Consider the following 22,719-nt stretch of genomic DNA (forward strand, 5'->3'; position numbering starts at 1 on the left):
GACCATCTGGCACATTTTATTCGAGTGCCCAAGATTTGGTGCAGACAGACTCTCACTCGAAATTCAAACTCAGACCCAACTGAGCCAAGAGTCTCTACCCACCATTATGGAGACTGAGAGTCTGAGGAAGCCATTCTTGGCCTTTGCCGCTAAAATCGCACGAGTCGCAGCAATAAACAACGGCTCAACAGTTGCATCCAAGGATTTGCCCCATCAATCACAAGTCCCCACCCCTACAACACCTGCAATCACTAGGCCACTCATCACAACCACAGCAGGTGTAAATAACGTTATTACCCCAGCGCCGATAAACTCCAGTGAACAACTACTGGAGTGCGCCAAAGTAGGGGTACCAAAACTGAGAGTTCGTAGCGTCGCACTCTTCATGGACAACGACAATGAGTCATTTGGAATTTCCTTCTGCCGGGAAATCACAAACAATCAGCTGACCATCTCACCCGGCCTCGCAGCTCTGTGGTTTGGAAGTACCAACAAAGCCGTGATGAAGCGTAGTAGCTACACAGCGCTTCCTCTGGCAACATTCATGGGCCACTCCTGCCGGGTGGTACGATTGCAAAACAAGGCAATTTTTGTTCCAATCACAAATTTGTTTAAGACCTAATGTAAAGGAAAGAAATAAATAATTTTGAATTTTTGAAAAAGGCGGTCGTACTCCTCGAATGGAAAGCCGAGTCCCCATTCACCCAGGCATGCTTGATACTTACTAGTCTTGCTCAGAGTTGCCAACCAGCCGGTGCACACCTACCCCGCATTATCAGCGTCGACGCTATGGCCATCGGGTACGAGAAAGGTGAAGTTGTGGACCGTTGCGGATGCGTCACTGCCTCAAAACATCATGAGATTATAGTTTATGAGGACAGAGGGGAAAACTTAGACTACCTCAAATCCCCCGCACGCGCCGCATCGACCGCACCATATCACCTACCCACCGGCGTCAACCATCCACCAACAATCAGTGGCTCAGAGCGGCTACAACAAAAAATTGCAGCCGAAAGGCTCTCAGCATTAGAGAGTAGACAAAGTGCAAAAGAGTGCCCTGAAACCCGGAGCCGAATGAAGGCCCTCTCTGACTTCTTTAAAGTAGTCATGGGTCGGCCAACTGAAGGCAACCCGAGTGGAAGGCAAACCTCAGCCGTGGAGAGATTTCTAACGCCAAACAAGGCCACAGAGCGGCCAACGGATAGAACTAAGCGAACCCGGGCTGATTTCGGGCAAATCAATCCACCAAATTACAGAACTGTCGCAAAACCCCTCGACCACATCATCAACGCCTTTCTGGAATTCCGTGCTATCATCGAGGCAACCAGAGAGGTCAGTCTGACAACATGCAGAAACATCATGCACGCCTATCAGCTTAACAACCTTGCGCTGCTAAGGGTCAGACTCGAGGAGGCGGACGCAGCCATCTATAACAACGCAACGTCTAAGGTCATACATGGACAAATGTCCGGTCCTTACATGGCTGCGTTCAGCGCTAGCGTCGGTTTTGTTCCTATAGACGAGGAAGCATTCAAAATTAAGGGAACCACCACTTTTAAAACCCCCGAGGGAGATCCCATCGTCGTGACCGCCCGTTGCACCAAGATCATACAAAATAGTACGGAAAATAGACATTACACACCACGCCACACAAGCACTGACTGGACACGGTGGATTCGCCTTCTACTTGAACAGATTCAAGCTGAAGGAGAATCCATCGTGCCTGTGTCAGCCCGGAGTCGACGAGACGGTTTCTCACCTGTTGCTCGAGTGTCCGATTTTTGCAAGAGATAGATATGTTACTGAGCAAAAATTGGACATCGCGATGACGGGTGAGAATCTGCCTGCGAGTTGCGACCCTGGGGGATAAAATGAGGACTGAATTTTTGGAATACTGCGAACGAATTGTGAGGGTGGTAAATAAAAGAAACTGTGATAAGCTACTGTGATATTAGGGTTAAGTTATTGTTGTGCCGTACTGTTTCAATTGTATTTTTATTGTAATGTTTTAATTAATGTAAGTTTTAAATGTAATATTGAATTTGGAATTTTATGTTTCAAATGTGACTTTTTATTATTGTATATTGTAATCAATTTAAACTTTTTATTGGACATTGTTAATTTGTATTTATTTATTTTTGTATTGCTAATTTGTAATTGTAATTTTAACTGTATTTTAATTAAGGCCCTAATTGTTAATAAATAATATTGTGTTTTTATTTGATTAAAGAAAATAAATGTCTCTAGACTATACTCTAGAGAAAAAGCAGACAACACCCTGCGATGGCGGGTGCTTTTATAAAAAAAAAAAAAAAATCCTAACCTAAGTCCTAACCAGTCATTTGCCCGAACGCGGTCCAACTTACACATTAGTGTTATATACCAATAGATGCGCGCTTAAACGACAAATACGGACGATAAAAGACGATAAAGTACGGCGTCGCTGGGAAGTCCCGATTTATATCGGGGACTTCGCGAACCGGAACTGCAGTGTTGTGTGTATTGGTGATACAAGTGTCTGTGCAAATTTTGGGATTTTTAGGACCCATAAATCAGGAGAAACAAACAATTTTTGGCAAGCCGGGCGGTGGCAATCCCCCTTAACTCAGTGTATGGTGAAACGATATAAGTGTAAATAGACGCGTCATATTAAAACAAAGCCCGTGGTTTTTGTCCCGGGGAAATCGGCTCAAAATTGGCAAAGCTTTAACCTACAAATAGAAACTTTCTTCCGCCAAAACTATACTTTTCCCCTTTCCCCCCACCGTGCTTCCTACTTAAATTAGTGTTTTGATACTCCATACACCTTCCCGCACAAAGATAATAAACTCTCAGAACTTCTTATAACGTTTTTCGGGAAAAATATCTAAGTAGGTCACGGGTGAAATCAACAAAAACAGTAAACACGTGGTGGCGAATGAATGTTTTCTTTTTAATCTAATTTATATTCTGTATTTGTATATTAGTAAATTGTAAGTGTAACTATATAATCCTTTTTCAAACCAAAAAAAGATGAATGTTCTACTTGTAACCTTTACCGACAAGCCGATCCTGATCGACAAGAAATGTTGCTAGAGAAATATAACCAACACCAAAGGAAGAAAGATTGAGTACGTCAAATAAAAAAAGAAGAAAAAGAATCCGTTGATCCACATCCACACTATTGCTATCTTTGACTTAGAAAAGGTGTTGAACATTCCAGAATCGCAGGTAGGAATATTTCACTATGAGAAAATATCATATATATAATTTTACTGTCTTTGATAGTACTCGACTTAAAGGTTATTGCTATGTTTGGCACTATGCAATTGCAAAAAGAGGAGCAGTAGGAATTGGAAGCTGTTTATGGCAATTTCTTTAAAGTGAAGCGGAAAGATGGATAAAAAATATTTCTTTTTACTCTGACGGATGTGGAGGACAGAATAAAAATAGATTTATATTTGCTTTTTATATTATTAACTTAAAATGAACATTACTCACAGATTTTTTTGAAACTGGCCAAGGACAAAGTGAAGGTGACTCCATGCATTCCAGTATCGAACGCGAATTGAAAAATAAAGTTGTTTACACTCCTGAACAGATACACGCAATTATTATAATGAATGCAAAAGTTAATGGTGAGAAGTACAGTGTGAAAGAAATGTCGCAAAAGGAGTTCATAGATATAAAAGAATTGACTAAAAACAGGAACTGGGTCAAAGATGAGGAAGGACAGAAAGTATCGTGGTCTAAAATAATGGAAGTAAACATTTTGCATTCACAACCAACAATTTAACGTTTTAAATATGATTTTTATACCGATTATTCTCAACTTAATGTCGAACCGCATCCAAAAAACACTCAAAGAAGCAAACGAAACCCCCGGCAAACAGCAAACCACTCTTCATTCTCTTTTACTGAGCCTCAATTGAAACCACCTTACGACAAACCTCTATCACTAAGCAATTGCTGGACAATTGCAGCATATCGTAACACTACACAGCCACTTAAAAATATTGTGAGTCACCTATTCATTCGAACGAAAGTGATGCAGAATTGAGTAACGATGACCCTTCGTATTCAAATAGGCCTCGTCTACCTCTTGGAGGTGCAGTCAGATTATCCGCATCGAGTACTTCCTCGTCTTCTGATACTACAGACAGTGATCCCGAAAATGTTAATGCTTCTATTGTAGAAGGTCCAAAGAAATACCGCAAACGTCTACAAAATCCCAATAAGTGGAAACAAATTGTTGCCAAAACTTTGCGAAATACTGGGAAAGAATATGTGTCTAACACTAAATCTAAAAAAACTGTTCCTGCTCGTTCTATAAAATATCCATGTACTAGCAAATGTAGAGTCAAATGTCTCGATAACATAAATGAGATCGATAGAAATCTATTATTTCAAAAATATTGGGCATTAGGCAACTTGGAATTACAGAGATCTATTATAAGAAATTACATGGTAGAAGTAAAACCAAAATATAAATACACAAATGCGGCTAGACCAAGACAGCCTAAGGCGCGGGACAGACACAAGCGGCGCGGCACGCATCGGGCGCACTGCCGGCGCGCTGCGGGTGCGCTATTGGCTATTTCCATAGTTCTTTCATACAAAATGTAGAAGAAGGACGTGGTGCAAAACAGGTTGAAGAGGTGCGCTTATGGCACACCCGCGCCCGCGCTGCTTGTGTTTGACCCGCGCCTAATAATGCATTTTATTTTACAGTTAATGGTACTAAAATTAGAGTTTGCAAAACTTTCTTAGGTAGTTTTCGTTAGGTTTATGTGACAGGCAAATAAGAACTGTTAAAAAAAAGACAGATGGGCAAGGTTTCGTAGAGAAAGATAACCGAGGTAAAAACCAGAATAAAAAAAGGATAGAACCAGCAATCAAGATGTAAAGAACCACATTAATTGCATACCTAGGATTGAATCGCATTATTTAAGGTCTTCAACTTCTCGCGAGTATATAGGTGGAGAGAAGACCATAATGGATCTATGGAGAGATTTTGATAAAGATCAACGCGACGCAGGAAAAGCTACATGTGAATATTGGTTATATTATGACATTTTCACAAAAGAGTTTAATATTGGATTTTTCCAACCCAAAAAAGACAGATGCGACCTATGTTTTGAATATAAACTTGCTTCTCCAGAAAAAAACTACAACTAAAAGAAAAATATGATCGTCATTTAAAAGAAACAGATTTATCCCGAAAAGAGAAACACAATGATCGACTGAACATTGATGAAACTCAAATTTGTGCAGTTTTCGACCTGCAAGCAGTTATGCAATGTCCTAGCGGTGATTCATCCTCTTTCTATTACAAAACAAAACTGAATTGCCTCAACTTCACAATCGTGGAATTACTAAAGAAAAGAGACAATTATCTTGAGGAAAACACAGAAAGTGAACACAAAACTGATATTGGAGCTTATAGAGATGTCTACAGCTTTTTCTGGGACGAAACTCAGGGGAAACGCGGATCTAGCGAGATCGGATCGTGTGTTCTTAAGTATTTGGAGATTTTAAATGCAAAACATCAGGGTCAGGCCATCCACGTTACGTTTTATTTCGACAATTGCTGTGGAAAAATCAAAAATAAATATGTAGCTTGCTTATATTCCTACGCAGTATCACATTTTGAGTACATCCAGTCTATAAAGGGTCATACCCAAAATGAAGGGAACAACGTCCACAGCCTCATTGAAAAGGAAATCCAAGGGAATAAAAAGGATGGACCTATATACGCACCTTGTCAATACGTCACTTTAATAAAAAAAAACCGCGAAAAAACGGGAAACCATTGATTGTTCAAGAATTAACGTATGATTTTTCTGGGACTTAATGACGTTTCAAGATAAATGGGCTTACAACTTCAGTGAAAATGAAAATAAGGGCAATGTGACTTGGAATGACGTAAAATTCTTAAACGAGAACGGTCATCTGTGACCCAGACCCGACAGAAACGAGACATCTCAGTTTTTTGGTTATTTATTATATACCTAAACTATATTTCTTTTTATTCAAAATCAATGGCTTACACAAAAATATTGCCTTATGTTTTTTTTCAGGAGGTACACTAAAAATGCAAATATGTAATATCTATTATTCGTAAATGTTTGTAACTAAATGACAATAAAGTAGCTATGGGATGTATCTAGGTGACCAGTGTGATCAGTCACGACATGTTACGACAAAAATGTATTATACTTATATTATGTTTGATGAGACCATAAAAGGGATAAACGCAATAACAGAATATCGTGCTACCATGGCAAAAGGACATTGGGCAGTTGCGCACACATCATTAGTGTTATCTATTACTAGCGGTCCGCCCCGGCTTCGCCCGTGGTACATGTTTACGTTTTCTCTACATAAGAACCATCCTCGTACTTTAAGGAATATAATAAAAAAAAAGAATTATCGAAATCGGTTCAGCCGTTCTCGAGTTATGCGCTTACCAACACATTTTGCGATTCATTTTTATATATATGATTTAGGGTGGGCTAGATATCAAGATCACTTTGACCACCCCGCATTGGGTATGGATTATGTTTTAAGGGACATAGAAATTCAATAAAGTTTTTTTACGACTCATTAGTTTCATTTTAACGTGATAACGTTTTTAAAATCGTTTTAGTCGGGTGACATGTTTAGAAACTTGTGTCACACCAAAACCTCACGAGCGCGATCGCAGGTATAAGGAGAGAGAGACGGATCGATCTCCCGTCTCATCTCGAGCGCTGCCACCAATAAGACGTTATCACGTAAACATCTCGATCGTAAACCTACTTTACAAACAACCAATTTTTTTTGTTAAAATGCATGAAACCTCAATGATATAATATAATTATGTAGCAAGCAAAGGAGCAGATGGGCCAGCTGATGTTAAGTGGTCACCACCGCCCATAAACACTTGTAACACTCTAGTGTTACAGGTGCTTTGCCGGCCTTTTATTGATCTGCAATGAATCATCGAATATGACAATTTTAATGAATCCCAAGTTGATTGTTGTACTAGAACTTCAAAAATTATTTAATCCAGCTACATCTCCAGGTCACCTAGATACATCCCATAGCTACTGCATCGTCATCAAGTTTCATATATTTACGAATTTTGTAGATAAATATGCATTTTGTATTTTTTTAGCCTAAACAAAAACATAAGGCAATATTTGGGTGTTAGCCATTGATTTCGAATATAAAAACTATATAATTAAGTTATATAAAAAATAACTAAAAAACTGATATATGTCTCGTTTCTGTCGGGTCTGGGTTTTTTTTCTATGGGGCGTGACCGTTCTCCTTTACTAAAGAGGATACGTTCACGTTTTACTATAAAACATCTTATAGTCAAAATGAGTTCAACAAGGTAAACATGAGAAACAAAAGTAAGAAGATGAGTGGTATAAGAGAAATTGCTATGACCAAAGCATACTCCCAAAGACTGGTGTAATCTGAGAGGAAAAAAACTGACTTACGTTCATTGATTGAACATAATTTGATACCTTATCATTATGCTGATTTTTATAATAACATTATGTATTTAACTATTTTTATAAGTACAACAGGCTCTTCTGCTATACGTTTCAGTTATTAGTTTTATATAGCGTTGTTTACCAAAGTATTGAATTATAAATTTTAACATGTTAAGGAGATTTTTTATATAATTGATTCAATTTAATTACATAGGCAAACATTCTATACAGATTTTTTATAGAGTGTGCAGTACGGCAATGCTATGCATAGGGCATAGCGTTGCCGACTGCCGTATACGGCAGTCGGCAACGCTACGAGTGTGCAGTATACTGCACACTCTTTTTATAACGAAGGTTTCTTGATTTTTTATTATAACATTGAGTTAAACGATGAATATTGATTTGTAATTGTTAACACGTTCACTGCGCCATCATTTTCAAAGAACTTTCCGCTGGTGCTTTGGAGACCTAAAAGATCTCGAAACTTACCCACCCTTTGGTGCGTTTGAGACCTAATCAGTCTCCTAAAGATACAGTTTTGAAAATAATTTATATCTTCCAGAAAATAATGACATATACTTTGAAGTTTTTGTGGATGAAAGATAGTCTATTGTTTTATATTTTGCTAGGTTCGCACGCAGTTATGACATTTGAATAAACTACAAATACCAAAAAAAAATTAGATATCGATTGTATCTCGTACCGCAACCGAAGATAGTTCAATATGTGTAGTAAGTAGTGATGGGAATGTCAGTTGTCGATTGAAATAGTTTTATTAATTATGCAAAGTGTTTTTCATTAAAACATGGTAAGCAAATTGATTGCTTGCATTGCACGCATATGGTAACAATTCGTTTTCCAAACATTTTCCAAAATTTTTATTATACTGGACGATGCAGCAGTATAATCAGGCTTTGATTTTTTGTTCTTCTCCGTAGATACTGCTTTCCGAATCGGTGGTAAATTTTAAAAATATGGAATGTCGTTTCAAAAGTGCTTGTAGAAGAAGTCTAATTGAATAAATAAATGTTTGAGTTTGAGTTTGTTAGAAATCTCACCAAAATAAATAGATTTTTTACACTTTTTTCTTTTAAAAGAACTCATTGTTTATAAAAAATAATCAACACCTAGATACGCGAGTATTATTTCAAAAACGAGCGAGCTCCCACATCGATGCTAGGACAACACTAAACCGAATCAAGCAGCGCCCGCGCCGCCTACCCTCCCTCTCTTGCGTCTACGAGGCCTACGTTTCCACGAGTACCGACATATCTCCTAACGCAAGGAATGAATATAATTTCAGTACTGTGCGTTAGCGACCTAATCCATCTCTAATTTATTTTTTAATGTTATTGAACTCAGCTTTAAGTAGGAAGCAAATATGTATATTTATCCTACTCATACTTAAAGAACTTTACAAGTTAGATCCTCCCGCAAGGAGTGAAAAAACACGATTATATTCAACGCACAAAACAAAAGTCCTGCAAGGTATCTGATAGATCTCGTAATGCAGCGAACGTGTTAACTTGTTAAGTACAAGTATTTGTATTTGTTAAAGAAAATTAAACTTGATTATTATAAACATTGGCTGTGCAAAGCATTGCCTGAAGACTGATTTACGAATGATTGTGATAATTATTGTACTTTGAAAAAGATATTTATAAATGAATAATACAATCTGTAAGGTTGTTTTGTTTCTATTCATATTATTATTTTTAATTTTATAATTGCAGATTTCGAGACGAACGAGATTATTATGTTTATTTTTAAGATTTTCTGTGCCAAAGTGACTTAATACAAGTCTTTTGAAAATTGTGTTTAAATTCACAGTTTTTTTTAATATAAAATTTCTTATTTCGATATGTGACACAATAGCATTTTTTGCAGTTTATTCTTGTAGTGCACTTTTCAGAAATAGGATAAAAACTGTACAATGATTTCAGAATAAAAGAGACTTAGGACGAAAATGGTCTTTAAAAAAAATAGTTTCACTATAATACTGACTGAAATTGGGAACCTTTTTAAAAAAAAATCTTAATTTTAATTAAAGATATGAATCATACCATTTTTTAAGTGATCATGTTTCACAAAACATAAACTTGATACAAAAAAAAAACAAATAATTGATACGTTTACATACAAAATTAATTAATTAAATCAGTTCAAAGTTGAAAGTTTGCAGTTTCAATACTCCGTTTTGGTTTTCCCAAAAAAATTTTTTTTTTTTGAGATACGTCAAGAGACTACTACTTCTTTGTCAAAATTCTGGAAAAAAGCTTGTATATGTGGCTCAAAAGTGAGATAGGTCTATAATTTTTTAGGAGTGTCTTATCACCCTTCTTGAAAAACAAAACCACTACGCTTTTGCTCCACGACTCTGGTGGGGTAGCGTTCAGGATAACGGAATTGAATAACCTTTGTAGGACTTGTAGTATTGGTTTTCCACCAGCTTTAAGTAGTTCAGTTGTAATACCGTCTTTCCCTGGTGCTTTGTTGTTTTTCATTTGTTTGAGAGCTGATCTAATTTCATACAAGCTAACATCTGGGATATCATCGGTATGATGGCGAGTAAGCTTGGCTCTTTTATCTTTTTCATTCACTGGCGGCTGGATCTGTGAAGCATATAGATTGCTGTAATACCTTTCAATTACTCCTAACATCTCTGACTTGGACGAAACAAGAACATTGCTTTCGGTCTTCAGCTGAGTCATCTGGCTATGAGATCCTTGGCAAATACTTTGGAGCCTTTATTTCGCTCAATTGTATCTTGTATGTGGATCGTGTTAGCTTTTCTAATATCATATCTCAGTGACCTGGAGATCTGCTTGTTAAGTTGTGAGTAATGTTCTTTGTCCGTCGACGTTTGTAACCTCATTTGGCGACGTTCTTCTATGAGTTTTAGAGTTGCTTCCGAGATCTTTTGGTTTTTAGTTTTGCGGGGGGCCTTGAAATGCGTCAAACCAGTTGAATATATAGTTTTTACTATGGAGTCATTTAGGTCGTCGACAGAATCAAGGTCTTGTAGCGCTGCGAATTTATTATGAAGTTCGAGCTGAAAGCTTTCTTGTTTTTGGAAACTTGGATTTAAACGACGAAAAGTGGGTCTGACCAGTTGCGATCTTTCCATCCGAACATTGATATTTAACGTTCCTCTAACTAAACGATGATCGCTACCAGTTTTAAGCCCACTAATCACTGAGACGTTGTTAAATATATGTCGTTTCGTGGAATGAATAAAATCAATTTCGTTCTTAATAGATCCGTCTGGACTAATCCAGGTCCACTTTCGTTGCTTCGGTTTTTTAAAGAAGGAGTTCATCAGGTACAGGCCCTCTCTCTCTCCATAAAATCCAAAAGCATTTGTCCTCTGGGGTTCCTGACTCCCGTTCCAAAAAGTCCAATCCTTGTCTCGCCTGCATTTTTTGTGCCTACTTTCGCATTAAAATCGCCCATGATCACAGTATAATGTGTTCTAGTAATGTTAATGGCTTTAGCGATATCTTCGTACATGGATTCTACTTCTTCATCTGGATATGCTGTCGTCGGTGCATATACTTGTATTACTTTCAGGGAATACCGTTTGGTCATTTTGAGTGTAAGATAAGCTACCCTCGCCGACACGCTTCCTATCTCAGAAATATTGTTTGCAAGCGACTTACTAACAAGGAATCCGATCCCTACTTGGGACTTTTGGTCACCCTCACGATGGTAGAATAAGTTTCCGGATTTAAGAATCTTAAGAATCTTCTCCCTCTCTTCGGACCTCCGACTATCCAATAATATCCCATTTCAAACCGCTTAATTCTTCTTCCAGTTCGTATATTTTCTCGTCATTCCGCAGAGTACGTGTTATAAGTTGCCAGGTCAAGTCGTCGTCGTTGATAGCCGTATCTCTTCCGGAGGTTCTTAGCACCCCCTGCCCCGCCGTGACCATGGCCGCTATCGCCAGGAATAGCGGGGCTGCCGGGTACTGGTAAATTAACGTAAATACTGAAAAATCAGATTATTTATAATCAAATTTTCGAAAAAAAATTGCTAATTATAGTCAAAATTTAAAAAAAATCATGAAATGTTTTTATTTTGTATCAAAGACATTAAAATTATCTATAATTCTTCCATTTACAGTATAACACAATTCTTCACAGATTTTTAGATATTCGTAAAATACAAAATATCCCTAGACTTTGTTGATGTGTTGATGTTACCGGAAATGTATGAAATCAAGGAATTGTATACAAATCCTAGGATATGTGTACAATTCCGATACCATATAGGAATTGTATAAAATATTGTTTAATAAACTATTTAATGCATAGATATCCTAGGAAATATTCTTCCTCGGAATTGCATATAATTCCAAATAGTATTAGGAAATGTATAAAGTAAATGATTTCTGTAATAAAACACTGTATCAGGTAACAGTCTTACCGTAAAATAATAATAATATGTTCATATTATCTTACTAATTAACATTTCTTAAATCAACTTATATTCAATCAAATCAAATTTTCATTTGGTAAGTAATCAGTCCCCTCGTCCCGCTGTCTCCGTGTACACGTCCCAGTCGGATTGTATAATTCGCCGTATTACAAACGGCCGGCATTTTGTAACTTGCCGAAATTAATCTTTTTCCAAAATTCTACAAAAAGACGGTCACGAGCCGACGGAGCCCCACTTCGTGGGGCTCTTATTTCTATGTAGTTTTAAAAAACACGAACTGATTACGAATTTTCGGCCCTCCCCCCTCGTCCCGCGTACCTTCCAATATCTTAGATGTTTTACATTTCCGATTGCTATTTAGGAAATGTATAGATTTCCTAGGCAATGTGTATAAAATAATTTATTTCATACATTTCCGTGCTATTTTAGGAATTACATACATTTCCTAAGAATTTTATACAATGACGGATTACATACATTTCCGTTAACATATTATATAATATGAGATAATAGTTAATATAGTAATAAACCTACTATTTCATTAATGTGAATAAAACCGAAGTATATTTACGATTCTACCCGCGACATCGCTACAGTGCGCACGCAAGAAATATCGCACGTAAAAATCAAAGTGTTTATTTGCTGTTCTTACGACTCAAGTCATAATAAATAAGTGTAAAAGATGCCAACAAAAAAATGTGCAAACTGTAATAAAAATATAACTCTAAAGCAGCCAGGTCTAGAGTGTAGTAGATGTAACAAATCAGTCCACGCGTCAACCGTTTGTGCAAAGTTAACCGGCAAGCAACTGGCTGCACTTCGTAATTCTGACGGTTTGGAATGGAGCTGCGATCACTGTCTCAGTAATGTGTCTAGTCGTTCTTCCTTCTTCGTAACGCCAGACGAAAGTTCAGACGACGAGGATGCCCGCTCCAGCTCGACCCTCGATCAAAAAAAACTAGTGGCGAGTATTACACGAGAAATGCAAAAAATCATCAAGGCCGAACTCGGCGATCTAACAACCGCAATGGAACATATGAACGGACAGATGACCGATCTCGAAGAATTAGTAAAAAGGCAGGAAAATACCATCAAAACATTACTTAACAAAAACACCGACCTAATTAACAAAAATAAAAATCTAGAACTACGGATTGCGGCTGCTGAACAGCATATTAATGAAATTGATCAAAAAATGCTAGCATGTACTATTGAAATTGCAGGAATTCCAGAAGCTACCAATCAAAATTTAACCATTTATTTACACGATTAACCACTATGAATCCGTGCACGGCCGTGGTCGATACTGTTCTGGCAGATCACCGAGTTATTTTGTTAGCTTGCGAAAGTATTCGTACGCATCATATACAGCGTGATTCCATAATGTGTAATAAAATGTTTTATGATAGTAAAATATTATTTGAGGAACTAAATAACATAGATTGGTCTGTTACAAAAAATATGTCCTGCCCTACAAACATTTACAATTTTATTCGATCCAACTTTAAATCTGCTTATGATAAATCTAGTAAATATAAAAAACAAATTAATATCAAAAAAGTTAAACAACCGTGGATTAAACCATATATGATAAAAATGTGTGATGAACGCGATAAATTATTTAATAAATGGAAAAAAGACTCATCAAATAAATGCCTCAGAGTAAAATATAATAAAATCCGCAATAAAATTAATAAAATATTTGAAATTAATCGAAATAAATATTATGAAAATGAAATAAAAATGAATACAAAAAATCCCCGCAAACTCTGGCAAATCATAAACTCAATATGTGGTAGGGCTGCTTTGTCAATTGATGAATTTATTACTAATGCTTTTGATACAGAAAAAGAGACGTGCGCTATCATCGCCAATAAATTTGCGAATGAATTCAGAAACGCAGTTAAAAAAATCTTACCCTCCTGTCCGAATAATCTTCTAAATGATAAAAATTACATCAGACCAACCAACGTTAGCTTCTACTTTAAAAAAGCCAACCCTAAAACTATAAAAAAGATTATTTTGAATCTTAATAGCCGAAAGGCGCCTGGTAGCGATGGCATTAGAGTAATAGACGTCAAAAGTATCTCTAGTAAAATAGCAGCTGCCATTTCACATCTTATCAACACTAGTTTTCTGTCAGGAATATATCCTAATGAGTTGAAGCAAAGCTGCGTTCGTCCTATATACAAAAAAGGAAAACAAGCCGACGTAACCAACTATCGACCAATATCCCTTTTGTCGTCTATAGATAAAATTATTGAGAAATTTATAAGTGATCAAATACATCTGTTCTATTCTAAAAATAACGTAATCTGTAATAATCAATATGGTTTTCAACCACGTAAAAGCACCACTTCTCTGCTATCAGATTTTTCGGACACCGTGAACATACACCTGGATAACAAAAAACATGTTTTAGCTCTTTTCATAGACTTTTCTAGGGCTTTTGACACCTTAAATCATAAGTGTCTTATAGCAAAGTTAGAGTCCTCTGGGATCAGGGGTCCAATGTTAAAATGGTGCGAAAATTACGTCAATGATCGATCTTTCTACGTAAAAATCGACGATTCTGTGAGTCGTGTGCTACCTGTTACTGAAGGAACAGCCCAAGGGTCGGTGATTGGTCCCCTCCACTTTATCACTTACGTAAATGACATGAATAACGTTCTTAAACACTGTACTTCCTACCAATATGCGGATGATACTTGTTTGCTAGTTGCAAATCATAATGTTGAAAATGCTCTTGTTAATCTACAACAGGATTTTGACCGTATAAATAAATGGTGCCACGATAATGGACTTGTTCTTAATGCAGATAAAACCAAACTAGTACATATTCACTCTCCGTATAATAAAACATTGTTCGATGCGAACAATGTGATAATAGCTCATAATCATTATTGTTTGCATCAACATAATGTGCGCAATTGTAACTGTCCAAAAATCGAAACTGTAAGTAGTCATACATATCTGGGACTTATAATTGACAGAAAGTTTAACTGGCAGCCACATATCAACTCTGTTTGTGATCGACTCCGAGCTATTCTAGCTAATATAAAAATTATTAAAAATAAAATGCCTTTTAAAATTTTGCTAATGCTATATAACGCCCTAGTTAATAATGTTATAAGCTACGGTATAAGTAGCTACGCACGAACCTTTAAAAGCTATTTGAAGAACATTGAATCACTACAACTAAGAATATTAAAACAAATAGTATCTCCTAAGATAAAAAAATTATGTAAAAATAGTAATGAAAATCTCTTTCACCATTGTAAAGTTTTGCCGGTAGAATCTTTGTTCCATTACACAATATTAAAAGAACAATTCTTTAACTTTGACCTGCAGAAAAAACTTGATAACGTAATCATTACCCGTCAACAAACTAACCAACGCTTAATCATTCCAAAAGTAATTAACATTTATGGTAAAAGAACAACTCGTTATTTAGTTCCTCAATTACTAAATAATCTTGATTTGAACCTAAAAAAAAGCATAAATAATAATAATATTAAATCTAAATTAAAACTGCATTTTGTAAACAACCTGTATATTGTATAATGTCGTATAATAATTGTCTGTAACTTGTCGCGTGCACACGAGCGCGCTGTGCATTTGTCGTGGATAGATTGCTTTGCATGCCGGACAAATCTTTGTGGTTTTTGGCATGTTCAATTATGTAAAATGTATTTGTTATTGATAAATAAATAAATAAAATAAAAATAAAAAAAAAATTATATTTGTATTTCATACGTAATTTTGGTAACATAATATTCAAAATATAATATACGTAAACAATATTCTTGCAATATTTTTCTTTCAGCGTCTCCGATGATCAACCATATCAATACGAGCGTGAGACAAATTCACCGAAAAATATTACCGGTCACACAATTGTTGACATTGCTTTTTTTGTTAAACAATTACAAGAACAAAAACAATAATTCTCTTTTCAAGTGTGATTTCAGTTTTTTTTTTATTGGTAATAGGGAAGCGCTTGACCACAATCTCGCCTGATGTTAAGCTGAGATGTGGTCTAAGATGGAACGCGCTTCCCTAGAAGGTACCTGTTCACTCTACGCTTGAAGACCCCCATATTTTACTCGTCGGGGAACGGGGAGCAACGGGGGAGTTGTTTGAATTTAGAAACAGAAGAGCGTACCGGTCTGACATCGCAATTCCAATTCAAATGTAAGATTTGCATGACAGCATTCAAAGTGTCAACCAACGACAGGAGTAACGATAGTCGCTTAGATATCAACAATGCGGCAGTCTCAGGAATAGTGACATCTGGGAATGGGTACTCGCAATTCGAGGAAACAATGGCTGAGGTGAGGCTGAGGATTCCTATTTTTTCTGGAAAATTCTAGGCCAAAATTCAAGACAAAGTTTTTAGTGAACGGGAAGTTACAACAGTGGAGACGATGGAACGAGCTGCAACTATTGAAAGCAAAGCAGCGATTCCAGTTGTTGATGTTTTTGTAGACGGTGCGTAGTGCAAACGTTCCTATGGAAGCAATTATAAGGCACTCTCAGGTTTAGCTGCAATAGTGGGTAGAAAATCCGAGGAAGCAGGTACGTTACATAGGTGTCAAAAATAAATATTGCTTAATATGTGCAATAGCAGAAAAACGAAAGGAAACCCCGAAAGAACACGTTTGTTACAAAAACTACGAACTAGATGGCCCTAGCGGAATGGAAGCCACAATCATATGTGAGGGTTTCAAGGAATCCATGTGTATGGACTGATATATGGCAATATTGTAGCAGATGGTAATTCGGTAACATATATGCATCAAATCCGTACTCTGGCTACGTCGTTACCAAAATAAAATGCCGCAAACACATCTTGGGAAATATGTGTAGTGAACTGCGTCCGTCCCCGTTCCAGCCTTTTAAGACGTCCACTGCAGGACATAGGCCTCCCCCAAAGTAAACTGCGTGTTCTGGGTAAATATACTAAGTATCCAAAAGTTCTGCGTAAACTTATCTTATATATAAAAATGAATCGCAAAATGTGTTGGTAAGCGCATAACTCGAGAATGGCTGAACCGATTTCGATAATTCTTTTTTTATTATATTCTTTGAAGTACGAGGATGGTTCTTATGTAGAGAAAACGTAAACATGTACCACGGGCGAAGCCGGGGCGGACCGCTAGTAATATACCTAAAAATGAATCGCAAAATGTGTTGGTAAGCGCATAACTCGAGAACGGCTGAACCGATTTCGATAATTCTTTTTTTATTATATTCCTTGAAGTACGAGGATGGTTCTTATGTAGAGAAAACGTAAATATTATGTACCACGGGCGAAGCCGGGGCGGACCGCTAGTTACAGATAAAAACGTCATGACTATAAGGAAAGTCATCACGAGTTCAATCAAACATAATAACAATATTGACAAAGATATTGCCTTAAGGCAAATCGATGAAGACATTACAAATTCTTTGAATCATACTTACGGGGATCATAGATGTTGCAAAAATTATTTTTGTAACAATGAGAAGGTTATTTTGGCTTCAACTGTGGTAGAACTTGAACAGTCAACGTTTTGGTTTAGGATAAAAGTAATTTTAAATTCGGTGGCTGCAAAGTCACGAAGTTTATTTGAAAATGTCGACACTAATTCTGTTAAAAGCAGCATAGTTGCGAAATTTGCGGGCGACGAACGAATTAATTTTTCGTCTCGTCGATCGTATCAAGCTAGATGCTCAGCTGCAGTTGTCGCGTTCAACACGTAACGACCTCTCTACACACTGCATAAAAAAATATTGGGAAAGAGTCCCCGAGGTAGTATAAGAAAAACAGAAGACAGAAGAGAGCAAAAAAGAAGGAATGCCAATGCAGTTAAACGTAAAAAAATATAATAAATAAACGTATAAATAATGTTAAAATCTAAACAATTTGTAAAACAGAATGAGTATGGTACGGTACACAAGCAGCTGCGCCGGATATGTCACCTGATGAATACAACCTTACCAGCCGTAGAGAGAGGTTGTGTCGCGTGTCCCCGCGTTCGCATGATAACTTTCGTAAAAAAACTATAAAATACTTTTTGTTGTTTAAGTGTAACAGTGACCGGTGGTATTGTGTTGTGGGATTACAGATCGTCTCGAGTGTTTACGTGTTTAAAATTGTTAACTATGGAATTTCAAAAGTGTAAGAAAACTATATCAAAAAGAGGAGCTCTTTTCGTGTGCCAAGGACTATGTCAAGGTACTCTTCACAAAGGATGCGTAAAGGGTGTAGCAGCCGATCTAAAAGCCGGCAAAAACGGCATTTTTTGCAATAATTCCAAAGAAGATGAGTCCGAAGATGATGAGAGAGAAGATGTAAACCAGGGTTTTCAGCAAATTCTAAAGGACATCCAGATAAAATTAGTCTTATACCTGGATTGAAGAAGCATTAGTTGATATAAAACAAAGCATGAGTGTGCTGTCGGAGAAATATGATACTGTTATAATTAATTCCCAACTGGCAACCCGAACCGAGTGGGTGGTTATAAAAATGAGCTGAACAGCGGATTTGACACACTTTGCGTTGGGCTCTCGGACGTAACGGTCGTTATTGGTTGCGTTTAGTTGTGTTAATTATTATTTTGAGTCGATTATTATTTTATTATGAAGGTTGACATACAAAATCATTTTGTAAGAAATGAACCTTTCTTGGTTGAATTTAAAATATCTAGAATACCTTATTAGCGGAGCAGGAAATGTCAAATGAAAAAATTACTAAACTTGAGAAAACCTTCAATTTCCAATAAATGTGTATAATATTTAGAAAAGTGTAACATTGCCTTAGAGCAAAAAGTTCACTAATTTGAACAAAATACGCGTACACACAATATAGAGATTGTAGGTATTGAGCAGGTGCCAGGTGAGAACGTGAAGTAAGTCGTAAATAAAGTAGGTAAACTATTAGATGTGAGCTTTGAAGATATCCAATGGGTGAGGCGAGGCCCGCAGATATGATAAAAACTTGGAGATACTTTTAAATGACCGTGACGGTATACAGAAACGTACCACACAGCAACGTGAAAGCTCTGAATGGCTACAAATTAGGTGGCAATTATTAATGATAACTGCCTCCAACTTTAGAGGAATAATAAAGAGACAAAAAAAATCTGCTCTTGTCAATAATATTCTGTATAAAGCAAATATTTCATCAATTGCATCTGTTGCTCATGGGACCAAAAATGAAAAATTTGAGCTTCAACAACTGAGCATCCAAGCAAAAATTGATTGTGGTCTCTTTGTGGACTATAAATTTCCTGTCATCGGTGCTACGCCAGATGGTATCGTTGGCAGAAACACTATCGTCGAGGTAAAATGCCCTGTAGCAGCCTTTGAAATAATTAAGGATCGGCATGGAAAATGCCATCAAACAAAATAAAATCCAAATTTTAAATTGTAATAAAAAGAGTGGACAAGTCTTTATAACGCCGCCATAATCGCTAAGTCTTATAGTTTCGCTGCTAGCTAATAAGAAAACCAATTATTTGAAGCATTTCAAACGATTGTTTTCAAATACAAAACATTAAGCAGATGTAACTTGACTGCCGACATATTTGTCTCCAATGATCATCAGTTAATCTGATAAAGTTGTTTTTCTTCAGGGAGATCTTATGAAATACTCTATTTTTCACTCAGTAACAACCATTTACTAAGATTTAAATCTCCATACTAGATTAAAATGGTCAAATAAAAGCTATTAAAACAGTTTAATTGATTATACCTGACGAATTCCATTTTAACAATACAATCTAATCGTCTAAGAAAATAATGTATATCCAAATAACGGTTTTTCTCTGATGGTACTTATTCACGGATGTAACCTAATCTCTAAAGCGAAAAACGATTAAACCTGATTAATTTGTTTTACCTGACGAATTCCACAATAAACAATACAAACTAATCGGCTAAGAAAATAATGTATATCCAGATAATTTGTTTATCTCTAACGATATTTATTCTCGGATGCAACCTAATCACTACAGCGAAAAACGATTAAATCAGTTTAGTTCCGTGTCACTGGCGCTAGTGTAGAACTTTCGGCCATTTTCATTTGCAACAAGTAATTAATTTAATTTTCAAGTTTTTAATTGTATTTGAAGTTTGATTCATTAAAATGAGCTCAAATTGTATCAAGGAACTGGACTTTGATCGTGGAAAAGAAAAACAAGAAATAGGTGAGTAATTTATTATAGTGATTTGAATGAATGAAAAAAGTCAGGTTATGTACAGAGGCGGCTCGTGACAAAATTTTATGGGTGTTCACTTAAAATAAAACACTGAAAATACATGGTGTAAAGCAGTACATTTATCAAAAAAAAATTACTTTTAAAGGAAATACATACGTCTTTCTTTTTGGTGTGCAAAAATATCCATAACTTAAAGCGACAAGACATTCGTAAATGTATGTTGTTGCTTTCATCACAACCACACAACCACGGTGTTTTCACATATTGTTCAGATTCAAAACACACGCGTATATGTTTTCGTTTTTGTCGTACATTTTTGCGTGATCAAGTTCAGGCCGTGGCGGTCCCTTAGCTTTACATTCAAGCCGAATTTGTAACGTTTTATCACACTTTTTAATGAACGCCACATTATAATTATTGTTCGTTTTAACACTCACAAGTAATACTGATAACTACAGGCTATTTCAACACGTATTTTATAATTTTAATTAGAAAATTGCATGAATCGCGCGCGTGCATTGAAGTTGACTCGAGTGTTTGTTTATATTATAGAAGTGGCAACTTGCAACGTCGCAATCGCTGTCCTGCCGGGCGGTAAAAAAGAACCGGCAACGTTTGCGGGTGCGGCGCTCCGAATTTTGCTACTTTTCCATAGAAAATCTTCTGTTTCACGCGCAGGGCTCTGGCAAAACCCTCTCTTTCACTCCTATTGGATTTCGTATTAGGAAATGTACTAAATCTTTTTTCATTGGAGCGCAATCGTGAGCGCTCCGCTTCGCGCGTTACATAATACAGTAGGTATTATACAGGTGTATGGGATGATGGAACGATGGATATATTCATGGGTATTAACAGTAGTTTTAAAGATTACGATTGATTTTAAATAGTAATAATTAATGTTAATAATTAAATTAAGGGGTATGATTTTATTATAATTATTTATGGGAGTTCACTGCACCAGCGCTCCTTAGGGCGAGCCGCCTCTGGTTATGTACCTATCAGCCACTTGCAAGAAACGTCTTTATCTTTAAAGTTCCTTTAGGTGGCTAAAGTGACATAAGACGTATGGACTATCTGTCACATTAACGTTAATGGTGTTTTTCTATACTAATATTATAAAGAGGAAAGGTTTGTATGTATGTATGTACGTATGGTTTTCACGCATAAACTACTGGACAAAGCAAAGTTTTATTGTAGTGAAGACTTTGAGAGATCTATCTTTGGAGGCTAAAGTGACATAAGACGTATGGACTATCTGTCACATTAACGTTAATGGTGTTTTTCTATACTAATATTATAAAGAGGAAAGGTTTGTATGTATGTATGTACGTATGGTTTTCACGCATAAACTACTGGACCGATTTTGATGAAATTTGGCACAGATAATCTTTAGACCCTGAGAAAGAACAATATAGGCTACCTTTTATCGCGAAATATGTACCATGGGCGAAGCCGGGGCGGACCGCTAGTAAAAGATGAAAACGTTTCTTGCAAGAGGCAGTATGTCTGATAATTTTTACTTTAGTTACCGATTTTTAACCCGTTTAAATAGGTACCTACTTGTCTATCTATTTTTCAGAATGTTTCGCTGACAGCGATGAGGACGATCTTTTGTCTCAAGCATATGAAGACTTTTTATTAAAAGACGGCAGCAATGAAACTGCATCTGGAGGTTCGTATCTATCCATAGTTTATAGGTTACTTACTTTATTTACATAGGTCCCTACTTATAAATGTGAAAGTAAGTATATTATTATTTGTTACTTCCATGCTGGACTGGGAGCGATAGAAAAACAAGGTACGTAGACTGTTCCAGCTGCTTCTCTTCCCGGGCATACTCTAGAAAACATTCTCAAGGGAAAATAGGACGGGTAGGGGTAGGGATAGGGTAGGGGTAGGGATAGGGTAGGGGTAGGGATAGGGTAGGGGTAGGGGTAGGGTAGTGGTAGGGTGCATTATACTCTGAACGTTGAACTTCATCATAACAGCTGTAGGAAGTCCACTGCTGAACATAGGCCTCCCCCAGAATGGGAGGGGGGGTTTTGCCCATAGTCACCACGCTGGGCAGGCGGGTTGGTGACCGCAGTATTTATATTTGTGTCTTCACGGGAGGCGCTGCTGCCCACCTCTCGGATAAGCCATTAGTCAACTTCTACGACGCCTCTGAACGTTGAACTTAAACCTTTCTAATGGTAAAAGATTTGTTTAATCTTTCTGGTAGTTTTTGGGTTTGTTTGTTATAAGCATCTAAACATAGAAATCTTTCCTCTTTATAATATTAGTAGTAAATTAAGCTCTGAGATTAAGCTAAAAGAATTAAGACACTAAGTATTACTTTTTCACAGATCAAACTAATGATGCGGACTCAATATTCAAAGAGAAGATGAACAACTTTGATTTAATAACACTAGAAGACTTATTTGGACCTTCCTTTAAGACTTGTAAAGAGATCTTGCCTACTAAAAATAAAACATTAGGTAAATATTATTACTTTTATAAAGAAAATTACAATACTAATACTAATTGTATACTGTATTACTACTTATTTGTTTAGCTTACAATACTTACTTTTGTTTGTTTTTTACACAGTTCAAACTAACAATGAGGAA

At 36.5% G+C, this 22,719-nt stretch overlaps 1 protein-coding gene across 1 annotated transcript; it reads left to right on the forward strand.

Moving 5' to 3' along the window:
* Window positions 1-12,588: 12,588 nt before the first annotated feature.
* LOC149910814 (uncharacterized) lies at window positions 12,589-13,179 on the forward strand. Its single transcript, XM_090106721.1, has one exon. The coding sequence runs from the start codon at window positions 12,589-12,591 to the stop codon at window positions 13,177-13,179; it is 591 nt and encodes a 196-aa protein (XP_089962847.1).
* Window positions 13,180-22,719: the final 9,540 nt, after the last annotated feature.

Source organism: Colias eurytheme, chromosome 1 (assembly GCF_061535395.1).
Source record: "Colias eurytheme isolate Ceu_HAF_F1 chromosome 1, ilColEury1 Martin Lab GWU primary, whole genome shotgun sequence".
Taxonomy (NCBI): domain Eukaryota; kingdom Metazoa; phylum Arthropoda; class Insecta; order Lepidoptera; family Pieridae; genus Colias; species Colias eurytheme.